We start from the raw sequence: 15272 nt of genomic DNA, 5'->3' as shown, positions 1-15272 counted from the left end.
TTTACAAACACAATTATGTATTTATGTTACCTCAGAAGCATAAAACCAGAAACTGCAGAAAGAAAATATGATCCTTTATAAACTATGCATACATTTAATTTTACTTAATCTCTGGCTCCACAAGATGATCAGCACGCTTATTATTTCTTCCTGTTTATAATAGTGTGCTAATATTCTAGAATGTTCCTTCCTAAACCAAGACCAAATATGGTAAGGTTTGGTGAAGAGAAAATATTTCTTCCTCATTGAATGTAGGCTACAGTTGATCACCCCTTGGCTTCAGGATTAGGATACTCTGGCAAGCCACAGTTCATTCTGGAGATAGGCCAAACACTTTGGGAATTTGTTTTTCTTCTCGGTTCATAGAAGATGGGGTCATTGCCTCTCAGGACATAGTTCAATGTTTATTCAGTCAGTCATTTACTTCCTCACACTGGAGGAATGATTATTAAAGTTATGGTTAATTAATGATCCCAATGTATCTATAGAGTTGTATGTGAACTTATAGTCTGGAGGGTAGATTATTCTGTCTTAGGTAATGATTTTATACTTATTTTAGGAAGTGAATGGAGAAAACTGACAAAATTTATTCACTAAAGCTGTCAAAACATTTTTACATGATTTTTCCATAATATGTTAAAATAATATTTTTATTTATTATTCATTTACTCACTTGCTCATTTAGTTTTTTTCTTCTTTTTGAGTTTTGTTTTCAAACAGTTGTATAAAGAGTTTCAATTTAACATCTACATTTACGTGTACAGTGCATCTCTATTGGTTTTCCCCTTCCATCACCCTCTCCCTCTTCCCCGCCCTTCCACACACATACATGCGTGCACACACACACACACACACACACACACACACACACAATCTATTCCCATCAGTATCATCTCCTCAGGTGACCAATTTCTATTTCCAGGTATCCACATCAAATATTACGGCTTTATTTACTGCTCATCCCTTTCCATTTTTATACCCCTTTGCCCTTAAGGTTTTATCCCTTCAGTCATTATTCACTTACTTATTTACTTTGGGGACAGGATCTCTTTGTGTTACCCTGCCAACATCCAAGTATAAATTCTCCTGCCTTTGTCTTCCAAGTTGCTAGGATTACAAATGTGTTTTTATCAACTTACCTACATTGCCTATTTGTTTGGGTTATGTCAAGAGGATTTATCATCTTAATGAAGGAACCAATTCATGTGAAGAGATTAAAAACACTAAAAAGTCCAGAGTCGATGGCTACTAGTTTGAATAGCATCTAGTTTTGAAACTCTGTCAATGTATAGCCTCTCTATTTTCCATGCAGTTCCTGTAAGTTCTAGAATATGTAAATATATGAATCTAGAATACATAAATATATGAATAGGTAGTCACCATGGGTGAGTTTCAGAATTACAAACTGGTGAAGGCTTCATAGCAAATGAATGTCAGAAGTCATCTTGTTTCACATTCTATGTCCAATAAAGTCTTTATATACATGTGTGAAAGTGGAACAAAGAACCCTGTTGAGACTGGTTTGGGAAGGAAGGATAGAAGGAGGATAAAGAAAGCTATGAAAGAGGTGAGTCTTGTCACATTGCTAGGGACAAAGGGATGCCAAGGGAAGTAAATGAGTGGTCCTTATCTTCAAAGAATTAATAGTCTGATTCACGATTTTTCATATATTATTAAAACAGTGAACAAAGTAAGTTATGTTTCTGGGCAAAATACTAAGTCAATGATTCTAAATTTTTAGTGTGCATAAAAATAATACAAAGAATGCTCCTGGATTGAGAGGATTAACATTGTGAAAATGACAGTATTGTCAAAGGCTATATACAAGTTCAGTGCAGTGCCCATCACTATCCCAACTTCTTTCTTTAATCAAACAGAAGAAGCGATCAAAAAGTCATATGGAAAAATAAAAGAGCCCAAATAGCCAAAACAATTCTTAGCAGGAAGAACAATGCTGGAGGAATATCAATACCAAACTTCAAACTCTACTACAAAGCTACAGTAATCATAAAAAAAAGATTGTTACTGGCACAAAAACAGGCCATGGGACCAGGGGAATAGAACTGAAGACCCAGAAATGAACTTGCATACCTATGGCCACCTAATTGTTACTAAGGGAGCCAAAAACTGGAATGGAAGAAAGATACCCTCTTCAACAAATGGTGTTGGAAGAATTGGCTAACGACATGTAGGAAAACTAAACTTAGATCACCCTGCACCACAATCAATTCCAAATGAATCAAAGATCTTGAGATAAAAGCAATACCCTGAAAATATTATAGGAAGGAATAGAAGAAGCACTGGGGCTCTAGGCACAGGTTGAATCTTTCTTAATAAAAATGCAGAAACACAACAAATCAAAGAAAAGTTGGACATACAGAATTTCATTAAACTGCCACGCTTCTGCATGGCTAAGGACATAGCTAGAAAGGTGCATAGAAAGCCCACTGACCGGGAGAAGATCTTCACTAGCCATACAGCAGGCAAGGACTTCATATCATAAATATACCTACAGTTCAAGAAATTAAATTCCCCCAAAACAAACTTCCACAGAAAGAGCCACCCCATTAGCAAGTGGACTAAAGATTTAAAGAGAGACTTCTCTGAAGAGGAAATATGAATATCCAAGAGATACATGAAGAAATGCTCAACATCTCCAACCATAAAAGAAAAGAAAATCAAAACAACATTGATATTCCACCTCATACCATTATAATGTCCATTATCAAGAAATTTAATAACAAATGCTGGCAGGGATGTGGCCAAAGGAGAATGTTACTACACTGTTGGTGGGAGTGCAAACTTATCCAACAACTCTGGGAAGCAGTATGGAGGTTCCTTAAAAGAATAAACATAGAGCTCTCCTATGATCCAGCAATCCCACTTCTGGGTGTTTACCCAAATGACCACAAAAAAAAGCCCATAGTAAAGATACCAGCACCACCATGTTCATTGCAGCATTATTTATCATAGTGAAGATATGGAACCAACCCAAATGCCTCTCAGTAGATGAATGGATCAAGAATATGTGGTATATATACACAATGGAGTTCTATGCCACATCAAAAAGAATGACATTGCCCCATTCACAGGGAAATGGAAAGACCAGGAAAAAAATATATTATGTGAAGTAATCCAAATCCAAAGAAAAGTAGGTTGCATGTTTTCCCTTATTTTTAAGAACTAGAATAGTCTATGACAGTCTTAACAGGGGATCTCCACACCCAATTGCTAAATACACAGGACCATGTATAATGAAATGCATCAACATGAACTCCAAGTTATGGAAACAGATGTTATTACGTTATGTATGTATTTTTAATTTTTTCTTTCATTTCTCTTAATTTTCTGTACCTTGTGTCTTGTATATAAAATTACTCCACCAGAGGAAGGGAAAGGGAATTATAGAAACAGCAGGTCAAAGGATGAACTAATGCAACAATGACACTCACTTGACACTTCCAACTTGGGGAGGGGGGGATTAGGGAGGGTTAAGCAGGAGAAAATGAAGGATGGGGTAACATTTTTCAAAAACAAATGTAATGACTATTTTACTTATATAACTATAACCCCCATCACTTTTTCAATAAAGATTAAAAAATTTAAAAAGAAGTACAAAAAAAGAGTACTCCTGTGATTAAATAGTTTAAACTGAAACTATATTGTGAACAGATTTTAATAACTGACACCTTGAATAGAGATTTTTCTGTCAAAAAATAATATAGATCGCCAGCAAAACATGAAAATTCCCAAGTCTCATTTTAATTTAATAGGGCCAAGACATTTCCTCTTTAAAAAATAAAACAAAACTCAGAGCCTTGAGCAAAAAAGCTCAAGGACAACACTCTTCCACTTTGGAGATAAGAGTCTTACAGACTTTCCTGCCTGGGATGGCTTTGAATTGTGATCCTCAGATCTCAGCCTCCTGAGTAGCTAGGATTACAGGCATGAGCCACTGGCACCAGGCACATCTGCATTTTTGATGACTATCCAAGGTTTTTGGGATGCCATTGGCCCAAGGAGCACCCTTACTCCTAAAAGGTAAACATTCATGTAAACACCAGTCCACACACATATACAACATGTTTGTAACAGTGGGATTATTTGTATGAGGGGGCTGAGGTGTGAACAATACCAAACTACATTACATCTATGAAGGAAGAAACAAAAATAAAACTCAGTGAAGGTAGTTGAATAGTAGTGGGTAGTGGGGATGGTGAAAGTGAGGGTATCTGAGGGGTCAGTTTGACTAAAACACTGTAGAGGCATGTATAAAATACAGCAGTGACACTCGGAACAATTAGAATATACTAAAAAAAAAGAGAGAGAGAGAAGTCGAAGGAGAAGGAGGATGAGGACCAGGAGGGTGAAACATGACCTATATGGGATGTAGACATTAGTGGGAGTATTTGAGTGTGTCTTCCATTGGCTCCTGTATTAGGGCTTTGTCTCAGTGTGATGGTGTTAGGAGGCGAAATGAAAAATCTGGCACAGGGTGAATGTGGTTCAAATAATGTATCTACTTGTGTCAGAATGCAACAGTGAAGCTTGTTGAGATTGGATTGGGACTGGCAAAAGGATAGGAGAGAGTGAAGGAGAGGAGGTGAATCTGATCTAGGTACATGGCATGCAGATAGGGACATGTCAAAGTGAAAGCCCTTTGTAAAACTAGCCAATGCTAACAAGAAATGTAAAAGAACCCCAAACCGACCAGACCAGAACAGGACATCCCATCAACACATTGTGATCAAAACAGAATCAATAGAGTCCAAGGAAAGAATCAGTAAAGCTGTTAGGGAGAAGAAAACAATCACATATAAAGGAAAAGCGATCAGAATTACCCCAGACTTCTCAGCAGAGACCATGAAAGCAAGGAGAGCCTGGAATGATGTATGCCAAACCCTAAATAAAAATAACTACCAACCAAGAATACTGTACCCAGTTAAACTCTCATTCATAGCCGAAGGTCAAATAAAAGTCTTCCACAGTAAGGAAAAACTGAAACAATATATCTCCACCAAACCAGCTTTACAGAAAATCCTCAAAGATGTACTATATAGGGAAAATAATCAAGATCCCAATACAGACAGAGAAACTAACCCTAAATAGTAAACCAGAATATCAGATCAAGAAATGGGAAGACACAGCTTTCAACAAGATAGTGATAATGAAAGGAACAAATGATCAGCTGTCAATCCTAACTCTCAACATTAATGGACTTAATTCTCCAATGACAGAGGTTCATAAGTTGGATCAAAAATCAAGAACCATCTTTCTGCTGCCTCCAAGAGACACATCTATCCAGGAAAAGTAAACATCTTCTAAAAGTGAAAGGCTGGAATCAAATCTTATCAAGCAAATGGCCCCAATAAGCAGGCCAAAGTTGCAATCCTAGTATCAGACAAAATTGACTTCAAATTAAAAAAGGTAAGAAGAGACAAAGAAAGTTACTACATACTAGTAAAGGGATCTCTCCTACAGGAAGATATAACCATCCTAAATATCTACACACCAAATACAGGAGCACCCAACTTCATCAAACAAACACTACTGACTCTAAAAACACTCATAGACCCAAACACACTGATAGTTGTGGACTTTAACACTCCACTATCACCGCTGGACAGATCAACACTCCAAAAACTGAACAAAGAAACCACAGAACTAAACAATTGCATAGACCAACTAGACTTAGCTGACATCTACAGAATATTCCACCCAGCAACAACACAATACACATTCTTCTCAGCAGCACATGGAACATTCTCAAAAATATATCACATCTTAGGGCACAAAGAAAATCTGTACTAATTCAGAAGTATCAAAACCATTCCCTTCATTCTCTCAGACCACAATGGAATAAAATTAGAGCTCAACTCAAACAGCCACCACAGAAAAGCCTACAATTCATGGAGACTAAACAACACACTGCTGAACCATCAGTGGGTCATTGAATAAATTAAAACAGAAATGCAAATGTTTATGGAATTCAACCAAGATGAGGACACAAAGTACCAGCTCCTTTGGGACACAGCAAAGGCAGTACTCAGAGGAAAATTTATATCTCTGAGTGCATACACCAACAAACTGGAGAAACAGAAACTCAATAATTTAAGGAAGAACCTTAATTTCCTTGAAAGAGAACAACAAGCCAAACCACAAGTCAATAGATGGAAGCAAAAAAATAAAGTCAAATCAGAATTAAATCAAATAGAGACAAAAAAAATCGAAAGAATCAACAAAACAAAGAGTTGGTTCTTTAAAAAAATCAACAAGATCGACAGACCCCTAGCAAACCTGACCAAAAAACGAAGGCAGCACACTCAAATAAACAAGAACAGAGATGAAACAGGTAATATCACCACAGAAACAACAAAAATTCAGAACACAATAAGGGACTATTTTGCAAACCTTTATGCCAACAAATTCGAGAACTTGGAAGAAATGGATGATTTCCTAGAAAAAATTAATATCCCCAAAGTCAACCATGAAGATTTAAACGTTCTAAATAGACCCATATCCAGCAATGAAATAGAAATGTCAATAAGTGATCTCCCATCCAAGAAAAGCCCAGGTCCAGACGGATTCACAGCAGAATTCTACTAGGCCTTCAAAACAGAACTCACACCAGTATTTCTCAAACTCTTCAATGAAATTGAAAGAGAACGTTCACTACCAGACACATTCTATGAAGCCAGTATAACCCTCATCCCAAAACCAGGCAAGGACTCATAACTGAAAGAGGACTATTGACCGATTTCCCTGATGAACATAGACGCAAAAATTCTCAACAAAATTCTGGCCAATCGACTTCAACAGGTCATCAAAAAAATCATACACCACGATCAACCTGGATTCATCCCAGGGATGCAAAGTTGGTTCAATATACACAAGTCAATTAATGTAATCCACCACATCAACCGTAGCAAGCTAAAGAACCACATGGTTATATCACTGGATGCAGAAAAAGCGTTCGATAAAAATCCAGCACCCATTTATGCTAAAAGCACTGGTAAAACTGGGATTCCAGGGAACATTCCTGAATATAATCAAGGCAGTTTATCACAAACTAACAGTAAGCATAACTCTAAATGGTAAAAAACTAAAGCCATTCCCTTTAAAATCAGGAACAAGACAGGGATGTCGACTCTTTCCCCTTCTCTTCAACATAGTACTAGAATTCCTAGCCAGAGCAATTAGGCAAGAAGAAAATATAAAGGTGATCCAAATAGGAAAAGATGAAGTTAAACTTTCTCTCTTCACAGATGACATGATCCTACACCTAAATAACCCCATAGACTCTACCCCCAAGCTACTAGAGCTAATCCAAAACTTTGGCAAAGTTGCAGGATATAAAATAAACGCTCAAAAATCAATTGCCTTTCTCTATGCTAATGACCCGAAGACCGAGGCTGAAATCAGGAAAGCAACTCCTTTTGCAATAGCCCGAAAAAACATAAAATACCTAGGAATAACCTTAACCAAAGAAGTGAAAGACCTCTTTGATGAGAACTTTAAAAGCTTGAAAAACGAAATTAAGTCAGAACTAAGGAAATGGAAAAGCCTCCCAATCTCCTGGATTGGGAGGATTAATATAATCAAAATGGCAATATTGCCAAAGGCTATCTACAAATTCAGTGCCATACCCATTAATATCCCAACACCATTTTTTAATGAAATAGAAGAAGCAATCCAGAAATTCATATGGAACAATAAAAGACCTAGAATAGCAAAAACAATCCTCAGCAGAAAGAACAGTGCTGGAAGAATTACAATTCCCAACTTCAAGCTGTATTATAAAGCTATAGTAATAAAAAACAGCTTGGTATTGGTACGGGAACAGGCCTGAAAACTAATGGAACAGAATTGGAGACCCAGAAATGAACCCACAGAACTATGCCCACTTAATCTTTGATAAAGTAGCTAAAACAATAGTCTGGAAGAAAGATAGCCTCTTTAACAAATGGTGCTGGCAAAACTGGTTCAACACATGCAACAAACTAAAATTAGTTCCTTATATATCACCCTGCACCAAAATCAATTCCAAATGGATCAAAGACCTCGAAATCAAAACAGACACCCTGAAAACACTAAAGGAAGCAGTAGGAGAAACACTTGGGCTCCTTGGCACAGGACCGAACTTCCTTAACAAAGACCCAGAAAGGCTACAAATCAAAGAAAGGTTGGGCAAATGGGACTGCATCAAATTGCAGAGCTTCTGCAGGGAAAGGACATAGCTCGCAAGATAAACAGAAAGCCCACAGATTGGGAGAAGATCTTTAGGCCATTCAATGGACAAAGGCCTCATATCTAAAATATATGCAGAACTAAAAAAATTACCTTGCTCCAAAACAAAACCACAAGAACCAATAGCCCCCTCATCAAGTGGGCTAAAGACTTACAAAGAGACTTCTTTGATGAGGAAATGAGGATGGCCAAGAGATATGAAAAAGTGCTCTAAATCACTGGCCATAAAAGAAATGCAAATCAAAACAACATTGAGATTCCATCTCACCCCAGTAAGAATGTGCTATATCAAGAAAACTAACAACAACCATTGTTGGAGGGGATGTGGCCAAATGGGAACCCTACTTCATTGTTGGTGGGAATGTAAACTGGTTCAGCCACTCTGGCAAGTGGTATTCAGATACCTCAGAAGGCAAAACATAGAACTCCCCTATGACCCAGCAGTCCCACTTTTGGGTATCTATCCAAAAGACCACAAACAAAATCACACTAAAGCCACCAGCACAACAATGTTCATCGCAGCACAATTTGTCATAGCTAGAATCTGGAACCAACCCAGACGCCCCTCAGTAGACGAATTGATCAGGAAAATGTGGTACATATACACAATGGAATTTTATGCCTCTTTCAGAAAGAATGACATTGCCCCATTTGTAAGGAAATGGAAGGACTTGGAAAAAGTTATACTAAGTGAAGTGAGCCAGACCCAAAGAAACATGGACTCTATGGTCTCCCTTATAGGGAATAATTAGCACAAGTTTACGCAAGTCACAGAAGAGGATCACAAGAGTCCAATAGCTATACCCTTATGAACACATAAGATGATGCTAAGTGAAATGAACTCCATGTTATTGAAACGATTGTTATATCACAGTTGTATCTACTTTCAACGTGCCATGTGTAACTGTAGCTTCTATTATTGATGATCTTCTTATATCACCTTCCTGTGGTTGTACCTACACTATCTCTGTATCTTATCTGACTATATTTGACTATATTGGAAACTGTGTATACTAGTATTAGAACTGGGAAATAGAAAGGAAATACCAAAATTTATAGGCACAGGGTAAAAAAAGACAAACAACTACAAAAGCAATATATGCAAAATTGTTTGGTGTAAATGAACTGAACAACTCATGGGGGTCTGAAGGGGAAGGGATGGGGGGAGAGGGAATGAGGGAGGAGGTAACAAACAGTACAAGAAATGTATCCAATGCCTAATGTATGAAACTGTAACCTCTCTGTAATTCAGTTTGATAATAAAATCTTTTTTAAAAAAAACCAAAAAAGAAAAAAGAAATGTAAAAGAAAAATAGAGATGTAGGAAGGGAGAGAGGGAAGGAAGAAAGAAGGACTAGAATAAAGGTGAGAAAGCTGCATAAAACTAGTTTCCGCACTCTTTACACTGATCGTCAGCACCACTCACAATTTGACATTTGTGTCTGTCTTTGACTTGACAATATGATATAATTTGAAGGGTTCTATTTGTTCTCAAGAACCCTCCAAAATCTCTTAGAGCCTTATTCCTTGGTGACTCTTGTAATAGTCTTCTCATCTTAATCATTCTTATTTAATGTCAATTATTGTGTCTTGTCTATTTTGTCTGTGGCAGTGGAGAGAAATCCTTTGAGGAAGAGGAGAATGGCTAGATATAAAGAAAATGCAGAATCCTGTTGTAATTGTAGAAGGTTGAGCTCATCCCACAAAGGGGAGAGATGTGGTTTTGGGAGCCTTCCTGTGGTAAAATCTGGGAACCAGGAGAGAAAATAGGCATTGGAAAAATAGTGGTGCATACCAAGTGCTCTTCCTTCAGCTTCTGTCTCATTTAAGTGCTACTGTTCCCTTTACTTCTTCATTTCCGTTAAATGTCACAGAAATGCCTTTTTATTTTTGGTGTCATCTTACAAAGTAAAAATCCTTTAAAAGGAAAAAGTGAAGTTCAAATGGTCTCACCAGGTAGCCTAAGGAAATCAAAGAACAGAAATGGTTTCTTTAAAACAACGAATTATACAAGGTATTAGTTGGAAAAACTATTTTATTTCAACTCATTTGAGTAACTCACTACCTTAAATGTGTTTTCAATATAATGTATTATTGCTACTTATTATTTCTCAGTATTTATGACTATTATTTTTATGCAGTGATTATCCTTTCTTTCATCTGAGAAATTTGTGATGTAATGGGCCTTTCTGATTAGGAAACATTGTTTACTAGCCTGATTTTCCTGATTCCTTATGTGTAATTGTTTTTAGAAACGTAACATTCTTCTTCTACAGAAAAATGCTTTTCATTCATATTAATACCGTGACTGTTGAAAGAACTCTTTTCCATGACAGAGAAAAGCTATATTAATATGAAATTATAAATGAAGTTTAAATGCTAACCATAGTTATATAATAATAAAGTTACTATGTCAAGAGAAATTTGTTATAAATAACAGGAAGGCTGGAAATGTGTATGTGTGTTAATTTTAATGCCTAGGGCTGAATGCCTTGAGGTTGTTTTGTTGAAATTTATCTGAAAATTAATTCACTTGCAGCAGGAAACAAAGCAGAGCCAAGTTCTAAGGAATTTCACTTCATTCTCCATCTCACGACTGGATGAGTTCTCATCTCTACATATGCTCATAAGCTCACAACGTGTGTTTATGTAATAGTACACACATGCATGCACGTATGCATGCATGCGCATGCACATATGCACATACACACACACACACACACACACACACACACACACACACACTGTCTTGTGTGGTATACTGTTTTATCTCTGGGTGTGTTCCTTGATGATTACATAGTCCATAGCAACACAGCAAAATCAATTCAAGCCAGCAAAGATCTAACACATGAAGACTATGTAAGACTACTTTTGGTTTCCTATCAAAATAGGCAATAGGTTTTAGGAGACCCAGAACTTTACTTCCAAACTACAGGAAAAATTTGCCACCAGTATTGCAGATGTACCAAAATTCCCAGTCTGAGAAAGCCCCAGGAAAATCCAGCAGCACCAAGAACCTTTGTGCCACCACCAGACTCTGTAGTTCCTAATCAGGGCCCTACAAAAGGCCCAGGGGACCCACTGTCAGCCAACAGAACCAGCTGCACCATCCTACCCTCTTCATTCTCCAGTCTGGAATCTAGTTAGTGTGTCCACAGCAAAAAGGAAGAGAACAGCTTTGCTTTTCTAAAGCTACAAGAACAAATGGTCTTTGATTTCTTGCAGGCCCTCTTGAGCTTATCTCTCTGTTTTAATTGTGATAGTAAAACAATAAAAAAAATGAGAGTTAATTTTAACTAACATTGGTCTGTCTAGGGCAGTGAGTGGAGGTGATGTGTTGGAAAATATTAATCCAGGTTGGTTATTTAATGTTGGCTTCATTTTGAGAACACCATTGAAGGCACTTGCTCTGGACAATGAAACTGCTTAGTTATATTTTGGTTTATCGTCGGTTTCTCCTGGTAGTGCTCAGTGTGCTGATTTTACTACCACTTCCTCTTGTCATCCACACGAAGGTAGGTGACAAGTGTGTTCTCCAAGCTGCTTTACGCTCCTTATTTCTACCTTGTCCTTGCCTAGGTCAAAGCTGAATGGGTGACAATATTTGCGTTTGAAGTCAGGATGGTGGTCATGTAGTGTTTTGTTCATCTTTCTCATTTTTTGAATGGCTAATGTTAGTTGATTCGCAGTGTAATTAACTAGAATAATTAAATGTTGAGTTGGTCAGAATTATTCTCTGCCTGTCAACTCAGAGAGGAAAAGAATGAAGTAAAACACTTGAGATCTTGTCTTTCCAGTTAGCCATCAAGCTCTAGGGAGCATCTTGTCTTACAATTCTTTCCAGTGAGAATGAGAAGCTAGGGATGCCTGAGGGAAAAGAAGTAAAGGAACAGTCTGGAGTCCCAGACACCAGACAAGATGAATTTAAAGATCATTTTTGTGGTTTGGAGTGGGTTTCAGAAACTCCTGGAAATTTATTTTCTTCAGGGGAATAAAGGATACTTTAAACACATGAAGTACTTTATCTTGCTTAATCAGGAAATTTTACAAATCATGAATCCATGATATGATCATGTTTTTCATTCTCTATGTAGCACCTTTAGAGATTTTAAATTTTATTTTCAAAATTAATAAGACTTCGACTGATAGAAAAATTCACTCAATGCATTCTTGATCCCTTGGTGAAATGATTGGAATAAGCAAATGGTGAGCACTTTCTGAGTCACTCCCAAGTGTCACCTAGTGGTGAAAGAACGAGTTCTGAGTCAGGCTTTCTGCTTCAGATCCCAGACTTAGCTGTGTGGCCTGGACAAGTTGCATAACCTCCCTGGGCTCCTGTTTTCCTGTGTTTTCTCAGTCTATGATCATAGCAGGCCTTCTGTGAGTGCAAGTCTCACTGTGCTGGCTCCACAACTGGAAAATTCTCCTGGCTCCCCTCGCCCACCCAGGGCTGCACAGTCACTCCTCTTAATAAAGGAGACCCTTGCTGCTTCTGTTCTCTGACAAGCTTTACTGAAGTTAATAAAACAGAATACCATTGACTGTAATATGGTGGGCCTTCAAACTCCCTCTGAAGGTGTAGTCCTCTATCTGAGAAGCTCTGAGAGAAATGCAAGAGAGGTCACAAAAAGAGACTGACTCCAACTTCACAGCGTGTCAGGTTGCCATTTGCAAACTCCCAGCCACAGCTTCCCAGGCTGAGTTCCTATCATTGGGAATGGACAGTGTCGTGACCCTGGCTGGTACACCATGTGACCAAAGTGAGCCACAGACACAGGATTTAGATCTAGATGCCCATCCAGTCCTACTCCACTGTGAAGACTTGCTCCTGCATTTACTTCTCTTTCCAATCCTGGCTGCTCTGAGAACTGGTTGAATCCTATCATGAGCACATCTTGCTTTATTCCTGGACATCTACTGTATTTTTTAAATATTTCTGCATTTTTTTAGTCCTTATCATGGCAGAGAAAACAGGATATTAAAGTAGTCAAGGCAATCTGACACCATGACTCTATATCACCTGTATTTCTCCTTTGACATATGAATTTGGGGCATCCTAATAATCACCCAAAATTTTCAAAGACAAAAAAAATAGACGTTCTTTGAAAAATAAATGAGCTAATAAATGAAAAGCAACAGTTTAGATGCATGAATCACTAACTGGAAAGTGGATTGCTGTTAAGAAATGTATCCAGTGAATTTTTCCCCTCAAGATTCTCTGACAAACATATATTAGGTCTATGCATTAATTTCAGGTTGCACTTGTGAATGTGTTTCTCTTTTCTTCAAATCAGCTCATTTGTTAACACTCAATCATTGCAAATGAGAGGATTTTTTCCTAATACAGTAACATAATTTCAGTTTGAGGCATACTTCATCATTCAACCAATTGTTAACTAAACCTAAATACTATTTAGCTCTTACAGTGAAAGAAAGCCTTTTCTTCAGAGGATATAGGTCTATGGAGTATAAAAAATTTAAGTAGAATCCTACTATGACATGAATGCATATCAATTTACTATTAACATTTAGGTTTCTGAACAAGAGTGCTCTAGAGTTATAAAGACACAGGAATAAGTTTACTAAACACTTTAAGTGAAATAAAAAGTCAAGTTCGTCTTTTTAAAATATAGATAATCAAGATCTTGTTTCAGAGCCAGCACAGGAGAAAAAAAGTGGGACTCTCAAAAAACAAGTTGGGCCTAGTCTAGTAACTCATTCCTGCAATCCTAGTTGTTCAGGAGGGAGAGATTGGATTTCATCTCAAGGCTCTTCTAGGTACAAAGTTAGAAAGACCCAACATCAAAAGAAAGCTATATAAACTGGTGTTTGTCTGTCACCTGACCTATATGGGAAATACATAATGCCTACATAAATAGGAGATTTATGACCCAGTCTGGTCTAGGTATAAATGTGAGACCCAATTTTAAAAATCACTAAATTAAAATGACCTAAGGGTGCAACTTAAGTGGTAGAGTACCTCCTAGGCATGTATAAGGCCCTGACTTTAAACTCCAATACCACCAAAACCAGGCAAGAGAGCAAACAAAAACCAAGGTAGGCATGATGACACATACCTATAATCCCAGCTACGTGGAAAGCAGAAGTAGGAGCGTTTCAGTCCCAGTCTAAACTGGACAGAAATTCAAGACCCTATCTAAAATATAACTAAGTATACATGGGCTGATGGCATGGCTCAAGAGGTAGTAAGCTTGGTTAGCAAGTTCATCGCTCATATTCAAACCCCAGTTCTATGGAAAACCACCCAAACAACATCAAAAATCTCCCAAGAATACCATAAATTTATATTATATAAAACCAACAACAATGGATTCTTCAATATTGTTTTCATTTTTCTATTGGTTTTGGAGTTGTTATTGACTGGCTTTCATTATAGCATAATTTCCAGTCCAAAAAAAGTATCATGAAGAATGAGAAACTAAGATTTTTAAGTAATACAGAAGGGGAGGAAAAAGACCTCAATCTGCAAAACAGGGTTCCATTCTCAACACCTGCCAGCTGCTTTGCTCACATATTTGACTTCCATTAGAAACCACTTGTGGTCAACTGTGGAACCACTGGCATTTTACATTGAAGGAATCCAGGCTCAGAGACATTTCACACAACAAAATTATTCTGAACTTGGCTTTTGTCAGAACACAGGTGTTATGCTTTAAGAGTGGTTTGTTTTAGACTTTCATATTTTTCAGGTTTACTCTTGATGGCTTATTAATCATTTATTAACAACTCAGCCAATTCCCATCAGGATAATGCTCCATTCACACATGTCAAACAGCAAACAAGACTTGTCCTAACGATTTCCTTAGCTGATTTGGTGTCTCTTAAGGGAGAAAGTCGGAGCAATTCTCATCTGGGGGTAGGTCTTTAAAAACTGAGACAATGGGACCACTCGGAAGTATTCCATTTGCTGGGTCTTACAGTTCCAGCTATACAGGTTAGTCATGTCAGCTTGTCAGATATGGTGGCTCTTTCCTCATGCCTCTGTCCCAGTGCTCATGGGTGAA

At 37.6% G+C, this 15272-nt stretch overlaps 1 protein-coding gene across 1 annotated transcript in view; it reads left to right on the top strand.

Moving 5' to 3' along the window:
- The first annotated feature begins 11607 nt into the window (after positions 1-11607).
- The window catches only part of Slc13a1 (solute carrier family 13 member 1), a 63602-nt gene continuing 59937 nt past the window's right edge, over positions 11608-15272 (top strand). Inside the window, exon 1 of the mRNA XM_048340146.1 lies at positions 11608-11762. Within this exon, the coding sequence (XP_048196103.1) occupies positions 11664-11762 (99 nt within the window). The 5' untranslated portion in view covers positions 11608-11663. The remainder of the gene's footprint in view (positions 11763-15272) is intronic.

Source organism: Perognathus longimembris, chromosome 2 (genome assembly GCF_023159225.1).
Source record: "Perognathus longimembris pacificus isolate PPM17 chromosome 2, ASM2315922v1, whole genome shotgun sequence".
Taxonomy (NCBI): domain Eukaryota; kingdom Metazoa; phylum Chordata; class Mammalia; order Rodentia; family Heteromyidae; genus Perognathus; species Perognathus longimembris.
The sequence above is the reverse complement of the archived record's forward strand: the minus strand, read 5'-3'. Positions and strand labels throughout refer to the sequence as shown.